Here is a 24,269-nt window from a genome sequence, read left to right as displayed (position 1 = left end):
CTTTGCGAAAGAGGGTGGGAATGCAAGACAAAGAGAGAGTAAAAGTAAATAAAAATAGAAAACGAAAACGAAAACGAAAACTGGCTTTCGGGCTGGCTGCCTCGGAAACAAATCGCACTGCTGCTGTCCTGTCCTTGTCCTTCCTTTGTCCTCCGGCATTCTTCACCTCTCTAGGCCACCGTGGCAGGTCGCCGTCTCTGGTGGCCTTGGCCGAACGAGGCTGTGAAGACACCCAACCTAAGCGAGAGGCCCTGTGTCTGCCCCCCCCCCCGCTCTCCCCCGTCCCCTTTGTCTGCTTTGCTCAATGCTCTGTCATTCCCGTCCCGCTTCTCTCTTTTCTGCTGCCCCGGCCCATTTGCCACACGTCATGGGTACCACACCTTGCCTGCCGTACGTCGCCTTTTTTCCCTTCTCCTCGGTGTCGTGTCTGTCCACCCCCTCCCCTTGCTTCCTACTTTGCACTCGGCCGGGCTGTCTACAGTAGACAAGGTCGATAACGCTGTCCCGTCTTTGCGTCCTTTCCCGTTCAGCCTCTTGGCCTTGATGTCGCCACTGGGCGACGATGAAGGACGTACGTGTGAGCCACCGTCTAGGTTGGCACTCGCCTACCGACTGGGGGTCGTCAAGAGACGTTGTCACTCCTAGAGCAGAGTCACCCCCTCCTGAGCTCGGAAGCTGAGCAAGTGACAGCTTACCCTCTCTGCCGCCTTCCGCGCAACCTATTCACTCCACGCGGCCTCAATGGTCTTCTCTCGTCTTCCGGCGACTTCTGAGCGTACAGCCCCTTCCTGCCCCCATTCCGACGTCAGGGGGCACTCACCTACTGACTTGGTTCTTTGTGACTCTTTGTGAAAAAAACCCTCGCCATGTCTAGTGTCTGTTGTCCGCCAGGAGACGTACTTAAGGGAAGGTGCCTGCTCTTATTGCGTTCCTCACTTCCTTACTCCTCTCTCCTTTTCTCCATGTCTTTTTCTGTTATACTGCGAGTTTTTCAAAAGAAAAATTGCTTATTCGCCCAGCTCCTTGCGAGTTGAGAAACAAAAGCAACAAAGAAACTGATAGCACCCACCCTGGCCATCGAGAACGTCGAAACAAAGGCCAAGCCGTTCGAAACAGAGTCTTTTGAATTCCTTCATCACAGGGAGGCTATTGTAAGCTTCAAAAAACTTCTCTTCTGAGTCCTTCACTACTCGAGCTTCACTTTATCCGCAACCTCTTTGTTTCGTCGCCTGTTCATGTCCTGTCAAGAAGTAGGCCCCCCCGAGAATAAATAAGGAGGCAACTCATTTCTTCTTTGGATAGGAGCTAATCAATGTAATTCAGAACAAATTCTCCAAGCACAGCTCCCGAAGAAGTCCTAGCTACACACAAAACATATCCACCACTTGCTTCTACCCAGCCTTTGCAGCAGATACCCCATCATCGTCTCTCCCATGTGTTCTTGGGGAATATCCACCCTCCTTTGGCCCAGCCGATCTGGGACCTTCAGCCGCGACTACGTCTCATACGGCGTCCGCACCAGCTCATCCAACCGTCGTCAGAGCTACAGCCGACCAGCCCCTCTGTCCTATTCCGTCGGTGTCAATTCTGGGTCCAGCGCTTACTACGGATCCCGATACCACCCATCGTCCTCTTCGCGCACCGTCTCGGGCGACCCGTGGACACCGCCGCCGCGGGTAGCCTCATTTGTGCCGAGCCAGGGCCAGAGTCAGAGTCAGAGCTGTCGCAGCTCACGTAGCCACCAGGGATATACGTCCAGCTACCGAACTGCGGCCGACGCCTTCCGCCACAGCAGCTGTGATCCCGTTCCGTCCGCCGAGCCGTCGAGGCGGCATTCCGGACAGAAGCATGTCCGCTTTGCCAACAACGTCGAGGGCTCCTATCTGAGTGGCAGCCATCGTTCGAAGAAAGAGGACCAGGACCGGAGCCGTCACCACCGGCGTCGTGGCGAGGATGAAGACTATTATGGGCGGTCCAGCAGCGGCCGAGAGCACCGTGGCCACAGCCGCCACGAGCAGACCGGCCACGACAACACCTACTATGATGCTTATGAACGGTCACCACGCGCTGCGATCCAGCGGCGAAATAGCGCCCGGATCGAGGATGCTAGCCTCGAGGATACGCAACGACGGGCAAGCAAGCACAGCCGGGCGGGTGGCTCGCGTCGTGTCGAGGTGGAGGTGAGGTACTCGTGAGAGAAGAGTCGGCCACAGGTCAGTTCTCATCTTTGAATATTTCCATCCGTCTATCTCTTTCCTTTTCCCTTTGTTTTTTTTTGCTTTCAATCTTCCCTTGGCTCGACTTCAGTCTGTTTTTTGTTGAAGCTGCATGCATTAGAGCCATCAGAAGTGCGGGATAGGATATATGCAGCTTCCAGCAGGTGGAAAAACTCATTAGATGATCAAAAACAAGCTCTGGTTTCAAATCAAAGACCATGTGATGCATGCAGATGATCTATCAGAACAGGAGGCTTTGTCCAATGTACCAAATTGCCAGTCGTACTCGCGTGTCAGCTGGAAGATAAAACCCAGCAAGGCGCCCGGAAGTCGCCGCTACCCTGCGATATTTAGAAACATGTCCAGTTTTGCAGATAAGAAACAGAGGCACATGGTACAATCGCGATGAGCCGGAAATAGAAAAAACAAAAGATGCCACCTTGATGCACGAGAGCGGCAGCAGGGCCCACCAATGAAGCGCGCATTGTCGTTGGTAGCTCGCGGGAAAGGCACGGCAAACAGCCGGGACGGTGGGCTTGCTGAACAGTCACATAGTATTGGTCCAAGCTGATCGATGGACTGCTGCAGAGGCAGAGGAGAGGATTGCAGTCTTCGGGCTGCATGCAGGAGAGCCGGTGGCCAAAAACTGGATGTTCCAGATTGGGAAAGTACAAACCTGCTATTGGCCGACATAGGACACCTGCCATATGCGGCCTCGAAGCCGCTGTCGTCATTTAGCGCCTGCTAGCAATTCGACTATTTTCTGGCACCATCGCTCGCCGTCAAAAGGCTCCGTCTGCAATCTTTTCGCCTACGAATGCAAGACAGCCGGACAGCCGGACGATCACTACGACAAGCATCCGAACAGACCGAACAGAAGCAACGATGCCGCTCCAGAACTCCGTGCTCTCGCCGGCGGCGCTCGCGCAGCAGCTTGTCAAGGACGCCAAGGCCGGATCGACACCGGCGTATCTCGTCGTCTATGCCGGCCTCATCAACGGTCGCAGCTGGTGCGGCGACTGCCGGACGGCCGAGCCCTATCTGGAAAGGAAATTTGCCCAGAAGGACGCTCAGGTGGTCTACGCAGGCGACCCGCAGAAGTGAGCCAGACGCCTGTCTCCCCTCCGTCTGATTTCTGACTCTGAACCTGTGCAGATGGAGACGGACAGACAATCCGTTTCGCCAAGGCCCGTTCAACGTGACCAACCTGCCGACGCTGCTCAAGGTGACCAGCGATGGGGTAAGAATGAAATCCGGCGGCGCGCGCAGCATAAATTCTCGATCCTTCCTGCTAACACGTCACAGCAATGGCATAAGCTCGTAGAGGCTGACGTCTACGACCAAGCCAAGCTGGATGCATTTGTCGACGGAAACTAGGGAGAGACCGACTGGGGGACGACCGGGAGGACCAGGGAGGGGTGAGGAGTGTGAAGAGTGTGAGAGGGTGTGAGGGGGTGCGATGCATGAAGACAAAGGCCCAGTGTTGCGTGTCGATTGGTCTACGAATACGACCGGACGGGGCTCCTCTGTTTTGCGCAGTTGGCAAAAATAAGAACGGGGGAAACGAAACAGGGCACAGCCCGGCCCCCAACCTCCTCTCCTATCTCACCATGACCCGTGATAGACTACTGAGCAGGAAGACGCCGTCCTTTGGCTCGTGGCTGCCACCTAGTCCGTTTCGTCAAGCGCCGGCCGGCTCCATCTGAGCGACGTGTCCTCGTGAGCGGCATGGTCCTGAGTCATTTACCTCGTCCTTTATCGTAAACTGGGAGAGCTGGGCGAACTTCAAGAGGATCCGGATCGCGTCCCGTGCCGCTGGTTGGTCCTAGTACAGGTGCATACTGCTTCCCCACGCCGGCGTCGGCCCACTGCAAGATAGGCCACGCTGCTTGCTCATGCTCGCTCGCAGCTTACTCGAGGGGCGAGATAGCAACTCAGGCTAGACTGGCGAATTGGCCGAACGCACATGTCTGAGCTATTGTGCTTTTTGTATCCGACCGCCTCTGTTGCCCGGCAGGATGAAGAAATGTCGGTGAAGTCGCACCGCTGATGGAAGACAGGAGCGCACATAGTGAGTGTACAGTATTTGCTCTTCCGGCATTTGAAAAAAAAAAAAAAAAAGATACCACAGCTTGCATGGGTTTTGGCTTCAATACACGCACTCCGTATTTTATGCCCTTACCCTGTGGTGTGGGGTGGCAGGTGGGGCGTTCCGTTTTGTCCGCTAGTAAGGATAACTGTTGCGCGACGAGCGACGGACAGAAACGTTGAGAGGGGGCGGTCTCCAGCAAATTAACCTCCGTATTTGCCTGAAGCAAGAAATCTTACCGACCATCAGCCCTGCAGGCCATCCACTAAAACGACGACGGCGGACTCTGTGACGGGACGGACGGACAAACCCTCGCACCAGACCTAGAACGGAAATAGCAACCTGACGATCTGGCGAAGAATTACGGAGGGAAAGTCGGCCGCTCAACCAGGAAGGTATACCCCTGCGCGCACAATTGGAGTGGAGGGGAAAAAGCCTTTCAGCGAAAAGCCTTTTAGCGAAAAGCAAAAGGCGGCTTAGAAATTCGAGCCAGAGCAAACGGGAGGAATCCAAACGAAAGACAAGGGCGGCCGTTTGTCCTCCCCCCTCCTTCCTCTTTTCATGCGACGAGCGGCCAGAACTGGCAGCTGTGACTCATGTACCCAGGACGGCCAGGAAGGAGAGACCGGCGAGCGGGCGTGACTGGCCACTCAATTGGCTCGTGGCCGGCGCCTTTGGTCGCATTGTCCCGATCCACCCACCCTTTGTCGTTCTTTTTTCGGCTCTGCCACCTGCTTCTCACGGGACAACACCACACATTCCAAGCCCCTGGCAACATTTCTCCGCTCCTCTGGCTGCAACATCAGGCCTCTGCACGGTGATAGGCAGACGCCCATCCTCTGTTGATGCACTGCCACCCATCAGCACATTGGTGTGCCTGGCAGCCTGGACAGGACTGTCAGACCGGACCGACAGGACTGTCAGAAAGGCGAAAAGAGGCCAGAAGGAGACGAGAAAGGCGACTCTGGGCCGTGTCAATCTGTCCCGGCTTCCCCCATCCATATCCCATATCCCTGTCAGAGCACTGCCCGCCTGCGTGCATTGCATTTGCCATCTGCGCATATAACCCTCGCCCACTTCACCCTTACCCTGTCCTTCTCTCCTTCTTTCCCCGAACGCGCTTTCTTCATCGAACGACCGTCTCTGCCGCCAGAAAGCGCAACCCAGACCCCTTTGTCTGGCACGTTTCAGCACACCCAGCAGACCCCCGCCTGCAAACGGCATAAATATAATAATACGCGTCGCCCGCCTTCTTTTCTCCCCCCCCCTCGTAATCCGATTTTTTTTTCTCTTTCTTTATTAGGCTCAATAACCCTGTCTCAAACGTTGGAGCCCAACCAGTTTGTCTCCACGCAGCCTTGCTGCATTCGCTGAGAGCCCAACTGCACCGACCCATCTGCACCCAAAAGCCCACATTTCTTCTCTTCTTTCCCGCTGCCATTCCTCTGTGCTCGATCCCAATTTGCGAACCTGCGAACCGGCCGCTGCATTGAAAAGCAGCCCCTTATAATCCTCGGGCACCGCTGCAGCACCGACAACCAGTCCTGACTTCTCCCCTCCCTCCTCTTTTCCCACTCGATCCAGTAAAAACCACGACATACTGCATAAAGCACTATACCTTTTCGATTCTTTTGTTTCCCCTCTGGACTGCCCGCTTCGTCCGCTTCGTCAGACCACGATCGGAGCTGTCCAGTTCCTGGTTTCCCCACGCGCATACTGCAGCACACTACAGCGCATAGCATACGAGAAAGGGAACGCCCGGAGAGGGTCATCCCAAAGAGGATAAACCCGTACGCAAGAGAGCGTCGAAGCGAGTTTCGACACGCATCCGCGCACACTCACACATAACACTTAAGGAGGCCAATCCCCCACAACGGCCCAGGATGTCCGACCAGAGGAGAGTCAATTTCCGGGAGTCGCCGCTGTCCAGCGCCACCTCGTCTCGCTATGCCAGCGATTCGGGCGCTGGATCGATCAGCGACTTCCCTGGCAGCAGTGCCGCCGGCGTCGGCAGCAATGCCAGCAGCCGCTATTCCAACTCGGACCGGACGACTTTTGCCGGACATGGCCATGCGGTCCAGCCCCAGTGGCACGACTTTGCCACTTTAGAAAAGGCTTATGAAGGAGCTACTACTTCCAAGGACCAGTGGAAGCGTCGTGCTAAGGATCTGGAAGCGGATGTCCACCAGCTGGAGAAGGAGTTGAAGGATGCCGAGACGGAAGTGAAGGATGTCGAGGCGCAACTGAAGGATGTCGAGACGCAACTGAAGGATTCCGAGGCGCAACTGAAGGTGTCCGAGGCCAAGCGGCACGAGACCGTCAGCCAGCTCAAGCAGCAGGCCGAAGACGAGAGAAAGCAGTTTGAGGACAAGATCAAGAAGTTGGAGGAAGAGAACCGGAAGCTGTCGCGGGATGCCAAGGCCGCTGCCGAGACGTCTGCCGAGCGGATCGATGAGCTCGAGGACGAAGTCGGCACCCTGCGCCAGAACCTGGCCGAGGCCAATGCCCGCTGCAACGAGCTGCAGTGCAATCTGAACGTGGCGCCTCCCTTTGCCGGCGGTGCAAGCCCGGGCAACGGCGGGGCGACGGAGACGAATGGAGGAGGCCGAACTCCGGACAAGAAGGCCTCATCCGGGTCGGCTGCAAAGACTGGCAGCGGCTCGGGATCGCGCGAAAGCAAGCGGACGTCGTCAATCAAAGGGCCTAGCAGCACCACCAGCACCGTCAAGCTGTCGCGGTCCAACAGCAAGCATGACAGTGCCAAGGACAATGCCAAGGAGCAGAAGAAGCGGCTGTCGCAGCGCTTCGACCCCAGGGACGAGAACGGCAGCGGCAACGGCTCCAAGAGCGGCGACAGCAACGCGTCCTCCTCGTCGGCGACCTCCTCGTCGTCTCACCGACACCATGTCAGCGGCAGCATCGGTGCCAACGGCAGCAACAACACCGTCGTCGCCAGCACCAACAACGCGAACGGCAACAACCACCACAGCAGCCGCCAGGGCAGCAACGGAAGCAACGGTAGCAACGGCAGCATCGAGAACGGCGGGCCTCGTCAGCCGCGTGCCCGTCGGGCGAGCTACGTTGAGCCCTTTGGGCCCGGCGGCCATTCGCGTCCCAACATCTTGATGGCGGCTACGGCTGGCTCTGCCGTCAAAGCGGCTCCGCGTGCTGGTCCTCCCATGATGTCGGGGCCCGGGGCCATTGCTGGCGCTGTGTTCCCAGCATACACGGCACCGCAGCCGTACTTCCCACCCCAGCAGAACACTCTAGTCACGCCTCGCGGGGACCTCAAGATGATCGACGGCATCCGGCCGACCGTCATGATCTACGACGATTCTGTCGGCGACTACCCCTTCCAGGGCGACAACTACTACCCGCCTCGGCCACGCCACCCTCGGTAGATCCGTTTTGATGGCACGGGTTGTTTCCGTATCTTGCACTTCGCAACATGGTCGCTATCTGCGAATCAGGATGCGGATAGAAATGCAGGAACAGTACACCAGCGACTCCTCGACTTGATTGGTAGTTGGGCAGCCGATTGCATGCGACATGCTTTTTGGGGCGGGTCTTGGCAAGCCTGTTCATATGTACCATTTGTGTCCTTGCCTTTTTTTCCTATTTTCCTATTTTCCTATTTTCCTATTTTCCTATTTTCCTATTTTCCTTTTTTTCCTTCCTTTTTTCCTCTTCATTTCTCCTTGTTCCCTTTTTCTTCGTGTTTTCGCTTGATTTTTCTTCCCTTCTGCAACGAGACGAGGGATGGAAAAGCATATTATAGAGATGGATCCGGGCGTTTCTACTTCAATGTCGACAATTGGGAGGCCTAGCCTTGGAGATGGTAGCTGGGAGAAGTATCTCCTCTTGCCATCTTCAACTTCCGATTTTGTATAGCGCAATGTACGTTACGAGGAGGAAGGAAAAAGCAGGACAGGGTTTGGGAATCATGTATATGGGTGTCACGTATGGCGACGACAGGGAAGGACAAAAAGTCGATAGAGAGTGGAATTGCAAGATACCAAGTGGCCCCGGGCAGATCACTCGAGCACGGATGGATGTTTATGAGGGCAAATAGCACAGCATACTATTAGATAGAAGGCAACTTCAGCGTTTGCGCACCGCGTCTGTCCACGTGCACTTTGCTATTTTGTATGTCTCACTTGCAGAGGCCTGCATGCAGCCTTGTCTGGCAGCTGCAGTGTTTCCTGCTGTGGCAAGCCGCATCACATGGGCATAGCAGCAGTCTCTAGGCAGCCATGCTGCCCCTCACCGGCTGCGCAGTTTTGCAGTGTGTGGCTTTCCTAGGCTCTGCCTTTTCTGTTTGATTCTGTTTGTTTCTGTTCGTTTCTGCTTATTCTTGCATGTTTCCGCACAATTCTCCCTCCCTGTCCTTCTGTTCTGCCTGCTTCCACCTGGGCTGACCGTGACCGATACGTAAGCGTGGACTGACACACATGCGATCGTAAGTACACTTAATAATAAAAACGCTTTATTGCTCATCAGTCTTGCCATCCGCCCAGAGAGCTTTACCGGCTATTGCGCACCTCGAGCCGAGCGAGCAGCAGCCCTGTCGACCACAGCTCGTGCTCGTGTTCAGCGACACTGTCGTCTGGTTCGATCCACCATCGAGAGAGAGCACGGTTGCGGTGTAGCCAGCGTTGCCGACCGTCTGAGCCGTTCGAGCCGTTCTGGCCGTTTCGCACGTCTTGTCGCCAGCCGTCTGCTTTCAGCTCGCTGGACACACCCCCCCCCTCTTCCCTCCTCTTCTTCCATGCTGTCCGACCTCTCCGCTCTTTTCCCGCGCATGTGCGCACGACTCTGCCCGTCACTGCAGATCACGCACATTGACGCACATCGACGCACATTGACGCACATTGGACGCACAATGGACGCATGTCACCACCCCTCCATCCATTCATTCCCCCTACGGCCAAGCTTCAAGGCCGCCTTCTCCTTCTGGCGGTCAGAGAGAGAGAGGGACGGATGACGTGACAGGCTTTGCAACAGCAGATGTGGCAAAAAAGGAAAAAAAGGTGCACACCTTCATCCGGTCGTCTTGTTGGGAGCGGCAGCAGCAGCAGCAGCAGACGCTGCAGCCGATGTCGGCGCTGGACCGCCTCCTCCCCCCTCTCCAGAGGCTGCTGCTCCTCGTCGGCCGGCGTTGGTGCCTTCTTTTCCACCGCCACCGTCGCCATCCGCACCACCACTGCTGCCTCCACCGCCACCACCCCGTCTGCGACCTCCTCGCCGTCGGGCCGGCCGCTTTCCGTCTGCTGTGGTGGCAACAGACGGTGCCTTGTCTCCGGCCACGCTGTCAGACGGCTTGCCTGCCGGCGTAGCAGCAGCAGTAGCAGAACTGGCAGACGCTGCATTGCTCGTAGAGGCCGTCGCAGTCGTTGCTGCTGCCACGCCTGCTGTCGATCCCTGTGCGGCGCCGCTCTTTTTCGGCTCACGATCCTTGCGCTCGAGCACCTGCACGGCCGCCTGAGCCACGCTGATAGGACTGGCCTCCATCGCTCGCACCAGGCTGCTGTGGTCGGCAAAGTCGACAAACGCAAAGCCCTTGCGCCGGTCGATTTCTGCGTGCGTCACCGTGCCAAAGACCTGCATCGCCTCCTTGAGCAGCACCTCCGTCACGCCCTGCGACGGGTTAGCGTGCTTGACAAACGCCCGTGTTGCACCAGGTGTCGGTGTCGTCGTCGTCGTCGTAGCCGAAGCACCGCCACTGCCATTGCCCCCTGCTCCTCCCGTGGTCCCCCCTCCTCCTCCCCTCCTCGTGCCCGTGGACTTGGTCTTTTCTGCACCGGCCTTGGGACCTGCCGAAGGGATCGCCATCGCAGTTCCATTCGTCGCCGCTGTAGCTGTTGCTGTCGTCGTCGTCGTCGCCGTCGCGCCCGACGAGCTATCTTCCCGCTTCTTCAACAGGATCTTGGCAGGCGTGCTCGCACCGACTTCTCCCTTGTTTGCTGTCGCAGCTTTGCCCCTACCCGAGTCGCCGCCCTGGCCCTTCTTGCCACGGGATCCACGGGACGACGGACCGTTCTCGTCTGTGCCTCGTGTCGTTCTCTTGGATCCGGCGGCTGTCGCTGTTGCTGCCGCAGATGTCGCTGCCGCAGGACCTGTGGCCGTCTTGGGAGAATGCCCATCTGGCGCCGCCACAGCGCTGCTGCTGTCCTTCTCTCTTGTCTTTCCGTTGACCTTGGGCGCGTCGCTGTCCGCTTGGCCTACAGTCTGTGCAGCCTGTGCGGCGGCTGCCCTGGCTTTCCTATGGGCCAGCCCCGGACTGAGACCCAGATCGCGCTGCAGAATCCGAGCAGCCGCCAGGATGCCGGCGCGACGACTCTTGGGCATCTCTTCCTTGCCCGTACCCGAGGCCGATGCGGACACTCCTCCGGCTGCCGATGCCGCTGCCGCTGCCGCCAGATTGTTCGCTGCCTCGGCAGCTTCAGCAATGGCCTTCTTGGTCAGGATCTTAACCGACGCCTTGGACCTGCCGCTGCCCGACCGTTCCTTGTCCCTGTCGGCCTTGTCGACCTTATCGCCTTTGGCCCGCTTCTTGGAGCTGGCCGGCTCGTCCAGAGTGCCGGATCCTCGGCCCTTATCCCGTCCCTGTTTACCGGACTTCCCGTTGGCCGTCTCCTTGCTCTTGTTCGCCTTCTTCTCGCGCAGAAAGTCAATCAGTGGCGTCGACGTGACCTTGGTCTTGGTCTTGGCCGCATCGTCCTCGCCCAGAGCACCGCCTGCTGCACCGTTGGTGGCCGTCGCTGTCTGGCCGCCGTCGGTGCCGTTGGCCGCTGCTGCAGCGCTCTCCTTGGCACTGGTCGGGTTGGCCAGCGCCTCGAGGAACGCCATGAACTCGGCGTCCTGGTCGATCGTCCCCTGGCGGCTGTCGGTCCTACGCTTGCCGCTCGGCACCTTCTTGTACAGGGAGAACTCCGCCACGGGCGGCCCAACCAATACCGGGCTGGTCCACGACTCCTTGGCGTCGACCCACGATGCGCTGCGTACAACGTCCGACAGCAGGCCCAGGTCCTCGTTGCGCAGCACGTGGAGGACCGCAAATGCTGGCCGGGACGGCTTGGAAGGGCTGCGGGAGAGCGTGGGTTAGCCGGCCAGGCCACAACATCCAAGGACTGCTGGCACACAAGGCGCAACCTACTCTTTCGAGATCTTGCCGGCGTGGAAGGACAGCCAGCCGACTCGTCCACGACCCTGCTTCCACTCGTCGCCGAGGATGGTGAAGAACTCGTCCTCGGTCAGGCCGGGCGGAAGCCGGCGAATGACAAACTTGTCACCCTCTACGGCCGTCTTCGCCTTTACTGGCTTGGTGGCATCGGCAGCCGCTGCCCTCGGAACGGTCGATACTGCTGTGGCGCTGGCAGGAACCGGAAGAACCCCGTTGAACTTCCGCGACAACACAGCCTGCGGAGCGGCCATGATTTCGGATGCCCGCGAAGCGAACAACCTCGCTGTTGTTTTGCTGCTGAGCGACCGGATGCCGTTCTGTCTATTCTCGCCTTGCACTAGCAGAAGAGTGGGGTGTCTATGCTGCCGGCGAGACGGGCAACATTCATAATCGATCCCGGTTTGGCACCGGATTATTTGGGTGCGTGACAGCGACGGTGAAAGCTGTAGGGGTCCGACTGATCGCGGACAGTCAGAGTCGAGCGTATTAGTTGAACATGTAGCGAAGAAAGTCGATTTGTGGTGGGGCGAGCCGTATCGCAGATTGGTCGGCCGGATTATCAATTGGCCGACCAGTGAGCAAGATGCATCCAGTCGACTCTCTGCAGACGAAAGCTGTCTCATTTTCGAAACGGCCGGAAACACCCCTTTGGCCCTGTGACGTTCTGGTCCCGGTCTGCGCGCACGACGGTCCTTTCCTCCATCATCCGGGTGCCCATTCTATCCGCGAGAAGCCGCCAATCGTGGCAGAGCTGCGGCGTGTCTCCATTTTCTCCGCCCCCCACCACCACCACCACTACCACCACTGCGGCAACCGGCCGAATACGGCGCTCGCATCCATGCCGGCCATGTACGACGTGCCAAAGCCCGGGCCGGCCAATCTGTGGCCAGGCGCCGGACTTGACGACTGGCTTGCAGAGGCAAAGCAGTGCCACTATCTGCCCGAGCCGGTCATGAAGCAGCTCTGCGAGATGGTCAAGGAGGTGCTGATGGAGGGTAAGACCAGGCGTGCGCCCGCTTGGGGCTGGACGACTTGCTGACGGCGCCAGAATCCAACATCCAGCCGGTGTCGACGCCGGTGACTATCTGCGGCGACATCCACGGCCAGTTCTACGACCTGCTCGAGCTCTTTCGCGTAGCCGGCGGCATGCCTGGCGAGACGGACGTGCAGGCACCCAAGACGATGACGTCGGTGATCACGTCGGAAGATATCGAGCCGCCCACAGAGATCCGCAACCCGCGGCTGCGGAGGAAGCTAAAGGACGGCGGCGGGGCCGCATCCACAGCAGACAACGACGACGCGACGGCGACCGGCGACGGGGACAGCCACACGGGCAACACGACCGAGGGCATGTCGGGCACATCGCAGTCGGCCGACACGCGCTTTGTCTTTCTCGGCGACTTTGTCGACCGCGGGTACTTTAGCCTGGAGACGTTTACGCTGTTGATGTGCCTGAAAGCAAGGTGCGTCTTGTTCTCTCTTGGCTCCCCCCTGTACCTTCTAACAGTCCAGATACCCCGACCGGATCGTGCTGGTACGTGGCAACCACGAGTCGCGACAGATCACACAGGTGTACGGGTTCTACGAGGAGTGCCAGCAAAAGTACGGCAACGCGTCGGTGTGGAAGGCGTGCTGCCAGGTGTTTGACTTTCTGGTGCTGGCGGCGATCGTGGACGGCACGGTGTTGTGTGTGCACGGTGGGCTGTCGCCCGAGATTCGCACGATCGACCAGATCCGCGTGGTGGCACGGGCGCAGGAGATCCCGCACGAGGGCGCTTTTTGCGATCTGGTCTGGAGCGACCCCGAGGAGATTGCGACGTGGGCCGTCAGTCCGCGCGGCGCCGGCTGGCTGTTTGGCGATAAGGTGGCCAACGAGTTCAACCACGTCAATGGACTGACGACGATTGCGCGGGCGCATCAGCTGGTTAACGAGGGCTACAAGGTCGGTTTTTTTTTTGGGGGGGGGGGGTGGTCTCTGGGGCTGTCGTGCATCCTGCTAACCTGAGCAGTTTCACTTCCCCGAAAAGTCCGTCGTCACCGTCTGGTCGGCACCCAACTATTGCTACCGGTGCGGCAACGTGGCATCCATCATGACGGTCGACAACAATCTCGAGTCCAAGTTCCGCATCTTCTCGGCCGTGCCAGACGAGTTCCGGCACACGCCATTCGACCGACGGGGGCCAAATGACTACTTCCTCTAGCGGGGGTTCGCTGGTGCTTTCTTTCCGTCCTCTTTCCTCTTTTCTCTTTCCTCCTTCCTTCTTCTTTGTTCTCTCTTTTCCACTCTTGCTTTGGCTTATGCGAGAACGCTTTCATGTATGGACTGGTAGGGGGAATGGGGCTCATGGTTCTTTGCTTCTTCATCGCCGTCATTTCCTTCTGGCCTGCTTTGACGGACACAATCCGTTCTTATTGCATAGAAGCATCTTGACGCGACTGGATGGAACGGGCTGGGCGCTGGATCTTGCGATTTCATGTTTTCTTTTAGTTTGCGTGTGTGCGTGTGTGTGCGTGTATGTGTCTCCGTCGGGGACTGTGTATTCTAATATCCAAACACTCTTGTGCAAACATTGGGCCAACAGGAGCTGTATGTCCCGTTCTATAGATAGCGGCCATATCATTCTAGCAAGTTGTTGTCCCAATACCGGACCCGCCTTTTCCTGTCACTGCCGCCGAAAGAGAGAGGGCACGTTATCGAACACGATGGTCAGGCGACTCAGGGCCTCGAGACGGGCCTCCTCAGCCTCGAGCTCCTCGTGGTGCTTGAAGTGGGCAATGTCCTCGGGGTGGGTCAGGTCCTCGAGCTTGGTGTTGTCGTCGTGGTACTTTTCCCAGTGGTGGATCTCGTACTCGTACTCGTCGTCGCCATGATGGCCGGGACCGGTGCCAAGGTCGGGCAGCACGACGCCGGCGGCATGGGCGGAGCGCCACTCGTCGCGGCTGACACGGCCGTCGCGGTTGCCATCGAACAGGGCGAGCACGCTGTCAACGATCTGGCCGCGGCGCTTCTGCAGGATTTCGGCATTGGACGGGTCGTAGAGGCCGTAGGTTCGCTCGATCTCGTTGGGCGACCAGATCCCGTCGTTGTCAAAGTCGTGGAGGGTGAAGAAGGAGGCTGGGTCGAAGCCGGCAATGTGGTGTTCCTCTTGTGGGGGTCAGAAAGACGGATGGGACAGAGAGAGAGAGAGAGGACAAATGGCGAGCAAAGGCAACTCACCTGCCATGTGTTTTGTTGCCCAGTCGGCCGAATCGTCGACGACAGGCTTCTGACCGGCGCTCTCGTGACTGCCGTGTGCCAGGCCGGTGGCCGCGAGCACGGCGCCGGCAGAGAAGAACAGGAGGCGTTTTGCGAGCATGGCGACAGAAGAGAATTGGCAGCTCACGTATATATGTAGACTACGTAAGATACATATACGCCTCTTGTTGAGATGGTGCAAAGATACGGATTGGCTCCTGCTTTTTCGGGACACTTTTCCCATTGCCCCTGGGGCAGGCTGCACAGCGCTGGCTTTAGTGGACACGTCGCTACGTCATAGCGCATCGCGTCTGTCAGGCAAAAGCGATCCTGAGCCAGAGCTGAACAACGACAGCGGCCACGGCCTTTCGAAAACGCACGCACGCAGTCATGAACCGCTCCACGGACCAGTCGCTGCAGTCGTTGCTGCCGACGCACAACGGCACGTTTTCGCCGCAGCTGACCGACCTGGCCGGCTCGCTGCTGGCGCAGTCGCGACACCGTGTCAGCACGTTGAAGGCGGACGAGGAGGTTGCGCGACCGTATGCATGTGCACACATTGCCTGTGACCGGTGCGTATCCGATGCCCGCGCGTGGTGGACGATGGGCGATGAAGGCTGACGCGAGACAGGCTCAAGACCGTGCTCAACCTGCCGCCGATCGAGCCGCGTCCACCGATTCAGCCACGACTGTACAAGCGTCTGTACGCGCATCTCAACACGGTGCTGCAGCCGACACCGGCCCAGCGAGACAACCAGACGCCGCGGAAAGACGGGCCACAACGGGACGTCGCTGTCGGGACGCCATTCCGCACGGCCACGCCTAAGCGGCGGCCGGCAAGGACGCCACGGCCGACGGCCAAAGGCAGCACGACCATCTACAGCCCACAGAAGAGGCCAGGCGGCCCTGCATCGGTGTCTGTGTTGGTGTCCGTGCCGCCGCCTTGGCTGCGGCCGACGGTCCGGTTCGTGTGCAGCACGCTCGGCCACGCACGCCTGGCGCCCACCGTGGCAGCCGGCCTGTCGGCCATCCTGCGAGAGGCAGCCGAGCAGAGCAAAAAGACAGCCAGCAGCGGCGTTGACGACGGCGAGACCGAGCCGGGCAGCCCGGCCTGGGTGGCGGGCAGCTTGACGGCGCTGGCGGCAACGCTCTACTACTACTGCATCAAGTCGTGGCAGGCCAGCCAGGATGTCGGGCCGATGGACAAGACGCAGTACAACACAGACGAGCGGACCATCATGGACGTGTTCCAGAAGGCGCGGGAGGGCGGCGTGCAGCTGGAGGGCGGCGCCGGCGACGTCTGGGAGAAGACTGGCTGGCACGACCTGACACGACACAGCTTCCGCGAGGCGCTGCTGGCGGTGTCAGACCGCAAGTGGCTGGAGAGCGACTGGTTCCGCGACATCCAGCAGCTGCGAGACGTGGCCGGCAGCGACTACAGCGAGGGGGGCGACAGCAACGACAACAACAACGATGACGATGACGATGACGATGCGGCCATTCCCACGCACACATGGCGGTCCGACAGCATGTTCCAGGAGCGGTATGACCTGCTCAGCGAGACGCGACGGCAGGACTATGGCGACTGGAAGAAAGAGATGTTGCAGCGGTTGAGGGAGGGGACGAGAACAGGAGGAGAGTAGGAAGAGAAAGACAAAGACGGCATAGAGGTCATACAGCATGGACAGACGAAGGCAGAAATCAGTCTATTCTATCAATCTACAGCGTCTATTGCAACAGCGGCTGGATGCTCTTGACAGCATCGACGACAGACTTCTCGAGGGGGATCCAGGTGATGCCGAGCAGCCGGGTGGTCTCGGAGTTATCGAAGCCGTAGTGAGCGGCAGGGAGGTCGCCGCCGGGGATGTCTTTGGGCGGGAGCACGTCGGCGTACTCGGGAAAGTGGGCGCGGACGATCTCGAGGATGGTGCGGTTGTCGTAGTGGCCGCTGGTGGTGAAGAGGCGATGGCCGCCGAGGTCCTTCTGGAAGCCGGCGGCGACGTGGGCGGTGGCGACATCGCGGACGTCGACAAAGTTGGCGACGCGAACGGGCGGCAGCTCGTCCTTGTCCTTCCAGGCGCCGGTGATGACGTCGCGGAAGATCTCGCTGCTGGTGTTGATGGCGGCGATGCCGCCAGTCACGTGATGCAGCACGGGACCATAGACCATGGGGGGGTTGATGGTGACGAGGTCGAAGTTGGGCTTCTGGGAGCGGACAAAGGCCCAGGCGGCCTGTTCGGCGAGCGTCTTGGAGGCACGGTATCCGGTGCCGGCATTGGCGACGGTGTTGTTGGCGCCGGTGACGTCGGCGAGCGTGACCGGGTTCCAGGAGGCCTCGGTGAAGATGGTGGTCGGATCGTCCGACTTGCTGACGTCGGCGATGGCAGCAAACGACGACGTGACGACGACGCGGCGAACCTGCGGCGCGTGGGCTGCGATGGCCCGCAGGATGCCCGTGGTGCCGATGACGGCCGGGTCGACCAGGTCGCGCTTCAGGTCCGTCACGCGGAAGTGAAAGGGCGACGCCGTGTGCAGCACCACTTCGATGCCCGGCACCTGTACGGCCTCGTCAAAGGCCTGCTCCTGCGCAATGTCCGGCACAATCACCGTCTGCAGCCGCTCCGGGCCCACGTCCGGGTACGCCGCGTGGATCGGCGCCGCCTTCTCGGGCGACCGTACCGTCGTCACCACCGCGTGACCCGTCTTCAGGAGCAGGTCGAGAATGTGGGCTGGCCTGGCGTTAGCAAGACAAGAACGGCGCCAAGGACGGCACGATCAGATCACATACTGGCAATGAAGCCGGAACCACCGGTCAACAAAACCTTGGTCATGGCTGCGGATTGGTCGAAGCTGAAGCTGAAGCTGAAGCTGGAGAGGCTGATAAAAAACGGTTCAGGTCGTGAAACTTCCAACAGTCGGCTGCTGCTCTTCCGGCAGCCTGTCTCTCTCTCCGTCCACCTCTGGTTCTTATACTTCCGTCGCCACAATCTGCGAGCAATTAACCCGGGCCAGCCATTTTCCTATCGCAAAGATCCGCTCTAAAGCCCCTCAATCGGCGTTAAAGTACCTTGCAATGATTGCACTAACGCCGATGTCATCATACGCAACACCCGATTCGTAATCTGCTCGTCTCCGCACAGAGGGCAGAATGACAAGATCTTGCATACTCCGTAGTAAGGAGGCCTAGCGGTCGACCGTGTGTCTAGTGGATTCCGTCTCCGAGTACGAGTGCATATACTGTATTGCCACTGTGCAACAACCCACTCGTAAGATACATACATACACTCTGCAACTGTGAAAGGAGAGTGTGTCCTGGATTTTGCCTTCCTATTACTCCAATGTCCTCCGCCGGCCCATCCCTGTCCCCCATCCACCACCCTCCCTTCAGCGTCCTCTCTATGGAGCCTCCGGCTGCGCTGGCGGTGGCGCTTTGGTGTCCTCGTCGGCCAGGTCAGACGGCACGTCGTCATCCAAGCTGGCCGGCTTGGGCACCAGCATCGGACCCTCCGGCACGGCAATACGGCCCGTCAGCTTCTGCCCCGAGATCACCTTGAGCACCTCGTCCTTGTCCAGGGTCTCGTACCGCAGCAGTGCTGCCGCCAGCAGGTCCAATTCCTTGCGTTTGGACTGCAGCAGCCGTCGTGACCGCTCGTACGCGTCCGTGAGCGTCTTCTGCACCTCCGACTCAATCACCGCCTTGGTCTCCGAGCTCAGCTTGTCGTACCGGTTCCACATCTGCACTGGGCCCACCCTCTCCGACATGCCCAGCTGCGTCACCATCCGGTAAGCAATCGATGTCGCGTGCTCCAGGTCCTGGTTGTGTTAGTTGATGCTCCTAACAAAATGCCCATAACACAAACACTCACGCTTGATGCACCGCCCGTCACCATCTCGTTGCCGTACTTGATCTCCTCGGCCAGTTTCCCGCCCAGCGAAACATCAATCATCGCTAGGAAATCCTTGGCGCTGTACGAGTACTTGTCCATCTCCGGCAGCATCGACGTGTGGCCCAGCGAGCCACCACGTGGCAGCACCGTCACCTTGTACAGCTTGTTCGGCGACGACGGGCTGAAGTAGCTGACCAGCGCGTGACCCGCCTCGTGGTACGCCGTCAGCTCCTTCTCCTTGGGGCTGATCACCATGCTCTTGCGCTCAGCCCCCATGATCACCTTGTCCTTGGCCCAGTCAAAGTCCGTCTTGGTCACCGACAGCGCCTTGGCTTTGCTCGCGTGGATCGCCGCCTGGTTCACGATGCTCTCCAGCTCCGCTCCCGACAGCCCCGACGTCTGCAGCGCGATCGATTGCAGGTCCACATCCTTGGCCGACTTGATCTTGTGCGCGTGGTGCTGTAGGATCGCCAGCCGTCCTCGCACGTCCGGCAGGTCCACCTGCACCAACCGGTCGAACCGGCCTGGTCGCCCGTCAGTGCCTTGTCCAAAAGCTCCGGGAAGTTGGTCGCCGCCAGGATGATCACGCCGCTGTTCTGCTCGAATCCGTCCAGCTCCGTCAGCAGCTGGTTGAGCGTCTGCTTTACGTAGGCCGCGTCCCGTGAGTTGCGCCGGCTGCCGATGGCATCCAGTTCGTCGATGAATACAATTGCCGGTGACTTGCCCCGCGCGGCCGTGAACAGATCACGCACCCGCTTGGCGCCCACGCCCACGTATACCTCGTCGAATTCGCTGCCTGACATGTAGAAGAACGGCACGCCCGCCTCGCCGGCGACCGCCCTAGCCAAAAGTGTCTTGCCCGTGCCCGGAGGACCGACCAACAGGATGCCCTTGGGCAGCTTGCCGCCCAATGTCGAAAAGCCGGCCGGGTTCTTGAGAAAGTCGACCAGCTCCTGCAGCTCGTCCTTGGCCTCGTCGCAGCCGTGAACGTCCGTGAAGCGCGTCTTTTGGCTCTCGGCCTTGACCTCGTTGTCCGCGCGTCCTGTCGGCCGCTTGAACGTGTTGAGCCCCTCAATCAACATCGTGATCACGACCAGACTGAAGTAAGTGAACAGACAGAACCAGAGAACAAACTTGACCCAGCGGAAGAGCACGTCGCTGATGGGCTGGTCCACAACCACATGAATCGGTGCGTCCTTAGCTCCGGTACCCTGAGCACTCTTGCCCACGGCCACCGTTGCACCCCGGTTCTGCGCCGCGATTGCCTGTCCCACCGCCTGCAGCTGTGCTGGCGTCAGGTGCGTGTTATTTGCCGCGATGCCGCTTCCTGCTCCGCCTGCCACAGTGCCGTCGTTGTAAGCAGCCGCTGCTGCTGCTGCTGCTGCGGTGGGCGCGGCACTGACCATGCCTAGGGCGCGGTGGTAAGCCTCTGTCGTAGCTTCGTTGGCGGCAAAACGACCCGAGTTGTAGCGTTCGATCACAATCATGGGCATGTTGGCCTTGAGCAGCACCTGGTAGAAGGCAGTCTGCGCGGTGGCACTCGAGGGATTCCGGTTGGCAGCCGCTTCGCGATTTTCGAGGAGGTTCCGAGAGATGCTGCCAGAGGTAACGGTCCGTCGCGGAGAAGCGAAGCGGATGCTAGATGCGATGGCAGTACGGTAGGCAGCGAGTGATGAAGTGCTGGTCACGCCGTAGAACCGCGGCCGCTGGCCGGCCGGCCAGAAGAGGCGGTTCACAGAGGCGGTCGTCGAGAGTGTTCGGGCTTGCGGTCTTGACGCGCCACCAAGAGCGCGGCCGGCAAAGATCAGATGCAGAAACGGATTCGCTGCCATGAGCGACGGTTGTGGCATGTTGGCAAAGATGGACCGTGCGTCGGTGGGCTGGAGACCGTGGGCAAATGGCGAGGCGAAGCTGCGCGGCAGGGTAGTCGTGGCCAGAAAGTCAGGCAGCCGGACGGTCGTTGGGGATGCAGGTACCGCAGAAGTCGCGTCCGTGGCAGCCACATTTGTCCGGGAGGACGACGAAGGCGCCGACGGGGCTGTGATGCCTCGCCATGGGATCAGCAATGTGTTTCCGATGCTTCCAATAGACGGTAGGAGGTCGGTGGTAGCTGCAGCCACGCTCTAGAAAGAAGAAGAAAATAGGATCAGTAGTGATCGACGAAAAAGCTGTTCATATGTATGCTGTGGTGCAAAAAGAACGTACCGGGAGACCAGGGGCATAAAACGTCATGATGCAATGACAACGGCCTAAATGAGGCGTTTCACCGACACCGAAGCAGCAGTGAAAGGCTTCAGAAAGGCACCAGAAGAAGGGAATGTGCGTCTATGTATAAAAGTACAGAAACGGGCGGCGGTGGCCCAGGAACGATGCAAGAAAAACGAAGGATGCCGGGCAACGTTAGAACCGTGCAAAACAGGTTGGTGGCAAAACGGACAGAAATCGAGTTGAGGCTGAACCTCTCAGTTCGGTCCGTTGGCCGTCGCCTCTATCGGGTCGCTGCAGATGATGATGGTCGGCCGACGCGCACTTGTCGGCATGCGGTGCATCGTCTTGCCGGGGGAGCAATGTCGTGTAGTGCAGGATGGGAAAAGGGAAGCGTTGGGAAAAAGAAGCGACAGCGGCGGGAGAACAGACGCCATCCTATTGGAGCCTGCCCGGCCTTGGGGAGATGTTCCGGAGAATCCAGAATCTGCTCAATCACGTGTCCCGCATTAGAGGCGGTAACGGACGCAAAAATGTTTGGCCGGCCGTCCGACGTCGCTGGCTACTGGCGCAGCAAACTGGACACGTGTGGCGATAGCTTTACTTCATCGCGTAGAGTATGTGTAGAGAGAATTGTAAAGAGTACGGAGTATAAGTGATTGTAGCGACTGCTTGTAGACAGTACGTATTAGTAGTTTGGAAGTGAAACGGAACTATCGTACTCCGTACAGAACCCAGTATTAGTGGGCTTCTCCCACGGCTGTGGACCAAGCTTGTTTCGGCCTCTCACCACAGCAAAAACAGTGAATTTCCCCAGACGCCGCTTTTGGATTTGCGTGTGTGTCTCACCAACTGAAAGGGGAGACGAGTCTAGGTCTTTCTGAGATCCAGTATTACGGCTGCAAGCATGGCTGTCATTCAGGGTTGGATGCCTCCGAGCCGGGAACATTACGACTGGATTGTGTTTCTGTGGCAGTTTTACCCGCTGGTAAATGCGCAATTCCCTTCTAAATTCACGACCACCGTTGCTGACCTGTCCCCAGCTTTCTTCGCTGCAATGGGCCATAAAATGGTACGGCATGGGCAAGACGTCAGTCCAGAGCGTTCTTAACATACCCGGCCGCATCGGCTGGCTGACCATGGAATGCCCGGGCTTCCTGACGTTGATGTACATCATGAACACGCTGACTAAGCAAGAGGGCATTGATGATCTGCCCTGGCAGAACAAGGTTCTTGCGGGGTTGTTTGTATGATTCTTCCCTCTCCCTCTCCCTCTCTCTCTCCTGACAGGTGCAGGTGATCCATTACATATACCGCGCCATCCTCTTCCCGCTGATGGCGCCGTCGATGTCGCCGATGCACGTGCTGGTTTGGTGCATGGGGGTCATATTTCAGCTGGTCAATGCCACATGTCTGGGCAGCTTTCTGGCAGCCTACGGCCCGCGCACGGCGGCGGACTGGCGGACGCAGCTGGCGCCTTGGCCGACGCTCCAGTTCGTCGTGGGCATCACGGTCTTCTACCTGGGGCTGACGGTCAACTTCATCTGCGACGACGATCTGCGGGAGATCCGCCGTCGGGCTGCCCTGAAGAGAGACGACAATGCGAGCGACAGCAACGGCGGCAGTGGCAGTGCGGTACAGAAGCTGTACCTGCTGCCAGACACCGGCCTGTTCCGATACATGCTGTATCCGCACTACTTTGCCGAGTGGGTCGAGTGGACGGGTTTCTACATGGCGGCCGGCTGGGGCTGCGTGCCGGCTCGCATGTTCCTGCTCAACGAGGTGGCGGCTATGTTGCCACGCGCCGTGAGCGGAAAGCGATGGTACATTGAGAGATTCGGTGCCGACCGGGTGGGCAAGCGGCGGGCTGTCATTCCGGGGGTGTTGTAGGGGGGGGAGGTCTTCCGACATGGGGTCGGAAGATGGCAAAACGGCTTGTGAAATCGAAAGAGTATGGGATCTCATGTGTATATGCGTAATCACTTTCTTGCCAGACTTGCCAGACGCATGAATGGATGCAATAGCGCGATATGGACAGATGCAGAGTAGATGCACGTAGAGGAAGCGAGCCGATTCTGTCACACAACAGCCAACCTACGACAGCTTGCCAGGCACAAAAGGATGACCAGCGCTGAGGCCGCCGTCGACGGCCCAAGCCTGGCCGTTGACGTAGCTGGCCTCGTCGCTAGCGAGGAAGAGGACGACGCGGGCGACTTCGTCGCTGTGGGCGGCGCGGCGAGTCGGGTTGAGCTGGCCGACGCGGGCGATGGTGCCGCGGGCGCGAGCAGCGGCAAAGGTCGGTGCCGTCATGGCGGTCTCGACGATGCCGGGACAGACGGCGTTGATTCGGATGCCGGAACCGGCGAGCTGAAAGGCGAGTGTCTGGGCCAGCGACACGACAGCCGCCTTGGACGCTGAGTAGGGCGTGGCGCCGGCGTTGGACCGCAGCCCGGCCACGGAGGCCGTCAGGACGATGCTGCCGCCGGGCGCTGGTTTGGCCGGAGACGTCTGCTGCATCGCTGGTGCTGCGTGCTTGGCGGCTAGAAACGGCCCCAGCGTGTTGACCCGCAGCGTCTGCATGAAGGCGGCCGCGTCGACGTCGCCAAAGGCCACCTGCGGGCCCACGATGCCGGCGTTGGCAAAGAACACGTCCAGGCGGGCGTACTGCCGCAGGGCGTCGGCCACGACCGCCTTCACGGCCGCCTCGTCGGCCGCGTCAAAGCACCGCAAGTGCACGTCAACGGCCGGACAGCGTGCCTGCAGGTCGCGCTGCTGGGCTGCCAGGTGGTCGTCGACGGCGTCGCAGAGGTAGATGGCGCGGGCGCCGGCATGGGCAAACTCGTAGGCGGAGGCGCGGCCGATGCCGAGCAGTGAGTTGGCGCCTGGACCGTTGTGAGAAGGGGGAGGAGGATGGACGAAGCAGAGTATGAGATGAGAAACGGGAGATGGGAGATGGGAGAAAGGAGCAAACAAGAAAAGAGACCACACCTGTCACAATCACAACCTTGTCTTTGGCTCGAGGCACCGTCAACGCCGGGGCTACCTGCTGAACTGGAGGCAGGAAAGCATCATCGGCTTTGGGTGATGATTTTGTTTCGAAGACCGGTGCATCAGCATAAGAAGTGGCAGCCGCAGCACCTAGCTGTTTGCTAATAGCGTCCAACCGCTTCTGTGCCGAGTTGGCCATGGTAGGCGAATGTGAAAAGTAGAAGCAGAGCAAGATAATCAAGAAAAGGGCAGAAACTCCCAAAAAACCAACGAGGAGCTGCTCATGAAGAAGTCTGGGAATGTCAAGATGCAACCCCTCACATAAGAAACAAGCCGAGGGATCTCTGCCCGGTCGTGCTTTCCCCAGCTTTGACGCAGCACTTCCCCACAATGGTGGACAGCGCCGAGGCACGCTAAGATTGGAGTTTGGGGGGTTTTTGGCTCGACTTTTCCAACCGAGAATACT

At 59.1% G+C, this 24,269-nt stretch overlaps 11 protein-coding genes across 11 annotated transcripts; 6 read left to right on the top strand and 5 right to left on the bottom strand.

Annotated features, from left to right (window-relative positions):
* Nucleotides 1–1,433: 1,433 nt before the first annotated feature.
* Nucleotides 1,434–2,195, top strand: CMQ_6550 (uncharacterized protein; the record flags this gene model as incomplete). Its single annotated transcript, XM_014320236.1, has 1 exon — nt 1,434–2,195. One exon carries the CDS (start codon nt 1,434–1,436, stop codon nt 2,193–2,195), a length of 762 nt encoding a protein of 253 aa, XP_014175711.1.
* A 906-nt stretch (nt 2,196–3,101) lies between these two features.
* On the top strand, nt 3,102–3,593 carry CMQ_6921 (duf953 domain containing protein; the record flags this gene model as incomplete). Its single annotated transcript, XM_014320607.1, has 3 exons — nt 3,102–3,316; nt 3,372–3,456; nt 3,522–3,593. The coding sequence occupies 3 exons, from the start codon at nt 3,102–3,104 to the stop codon at nt 3,591–3,593; spliced, it is 372 nt and encodes a 123-aa protein (XP_014176082.1).
* Nucleotides 3,594–6,188: 2,595 nt separating this feature from the next.
* CMQ_6940 (uncharacterized protein) lies at nt 6,189–7,706 on the top strand (the record flags this gene model as incomplete). Its single annotated transcript, XM_014320626.1, has 1 exon — nt 6,189–7,706. The coding sequence occupies one exon, from the start codon at nt 6,189–6,191 to the stop codon at nt 7,704–7,706; it is 1,518 nt and encodes a 505-aa protein (XP_014176101.1).
* A 1,122-nt stretch (nt 7,707–8,828) lies between these two features.
* Nucleotides 8,829–11,739, bottom strand: CMQ_6676 (nonsense-mediated mRNA decay protein; the record flags this gene model as incomplete). Its single annotated transcript, XM_014320362.1, has 3 exons — nt 8,829–9,130; nt 9,543–11,389; nt 11,462–11,739. 3 exons carry the CDS (start codon nt 11,737–11,739, stop codon nt 8,829–8,831), a joined length of 2,427 nt encoding a protein of 808 aa, XP_014175837.1.
* Nucleotides 11,740–12,071: 332 nt separating this feature from the next.
* Nucleotides 12,072–13,689, top strand: CMQ_6861 (tor signaling pathway phosphatase; the record flags this gene model as incomplete). Its single annotated transcript, XM_014320547.1, has 4 exons — nt 12,072–12,483; nt 12,537–12,951; nt 13,001–13,430; nt 13,498–13,689. The coding sequence occupies 4 exons, from the start codon at nt 12,072–12,074 to the stop codon at nt 13,687–13,689; spliced, it is 1,449 nt and encodes a 482-aa protein (XP_014176022.1).
* Nucleotides 13,690–14,151: 462 nt separating this feature from the next.
* CMQ_6805 (secretory pathway protein) lies at nt 14,152–14,844 on the bottom strand (the record flags this gene model as incomplete). Its single annotated transcript, XM_014320491.1, has 2 exons — nt 14,152–14,633; nt 14,706–14,844. 2 exons carry the CDS (start codon nt 14,842–14,844, stop codon nt 14,152–14,154), a joined length of 621 nt encoding a protein of 206 aa, XP_014175966.1.
* A 269-nt stretch (nt 14,845–15,113) lies between these two features.
* Nucleotides 15,114–16,366, top strand: CMQ_6704 (uncharacterized protein; the record flags this gene model as incomplete). The annotated part of the gene is made up of 2 exons (XM_014320390.1): nt 15,114–15,295; nt 15,355–16,366. 2 exons carry the CDS (start codon nt 15,114–15,116, stop codon nt 16,364–16,366), a joined length of 1,194 nt encoding a protein of 397 aa, XP_014175865.1.
* An 85-nt stretch (nt 16,367–16,451) lies between these two features.
* Nucleotides 16,452–17,554, bottom strand: CMQ_6657 (NAD dependent epimerase; the record flags this gene model as incomplete). Its single annotated transcript, XM_014320343.1, has 2 exons — nt 16,452–17,452; nt 17,512–17,554. The coding sequence occupies 2 exons, from the start codon at nt 17,552–17,554 to the stop codon at nt 16,452–16,454; spliced, it is 1,044 nt and encodes a 347-aa protein (XP_014175818.1).
* A 565-nt stretch (nt 17,555–18,119) lies between these two features.
* Nucleotides 18,120–20,842, bottom strand: CMQ_6955 (intermembrane space aaa protease iap-1; the record flags this gene model as incomplete). Its single annotated transcript, XM_014320641.1, has 5 exons — nt 18,120–18,536; nt 18,590–19,089; nt 19,122–19,893; nt 20,014–20,733; nt 20,816–20,842. 5 exons carry the CDS (start codon nt 20,840–20,842, stop codon nt 18,120–18,122), a joined length of 2,436 nt encoding a protein of 811 aa, XP_014176116.1.
* Nucleotides 20,843–21,348: 506 nt separating this feature from the next.
* CMQ_6630 (3-oxo-5-alpha-steroid 4-dehydrogenase family protein) lies at nt 21,349–22,705 on the top strand (the record flags this gene model as incomplete). Its single annotated transcript, XM_014320316.1, has 3 exons — nt 21,349–21,432; nt 21,859–22,044; nt 22,106–22,705. The coding sequence occupies 3 exons, from the start codon at nt 21,349–21,351 to the stop codon at nt 22,703–22,705; spliced, it is 870 nt and encodes a 289-aa protein (XP_014175791.1).
* Nucleotides 22,706–22,909: 204 nt separating this feature from the next.
* Nucleotides 22,910–24,002, bottom strand: CMQ_6864 (3-oxoacyl-(acyl-carrier-protein) reductase; the record flags this gene model as incomplete). Its single annotated transcript, XM_014320550.1, has 2 exons — nt 22,910–23,697; nt 23,804–24,002. 2 exons carry the CDS (start codon nt 24,000–24,002, stop codon nt 22,910–22,912), a joined length of 987 nt encoding a protein of 328 aa, XP_014176025.1.
* Between the last annotated feature and the right edge of the window lie 267 nt (nt 24,003–24,269).

Source organism: Grosmannia clavigera (genome assembly GCF_000143105.1).
Source record: "Grosmannia clavigera kw1407 unplaced genomic scaffold GCSC_108, whole genome shotgun sequence".
In the NCBI taxonomy this organism is placed as follows: domain Eukaryota; kingdom Fungi; phylum Ascomycota; class Sordariomycetes; order Ophiostomatales; family Ophiostomataceae; genus Leptographium; species Leptographium clavigerum.
The sequence above is the reverse complement of the archived record's forward strand: the minus strand, read 5'-3'. Positions and strand labels throughout refer to the sequence as shown.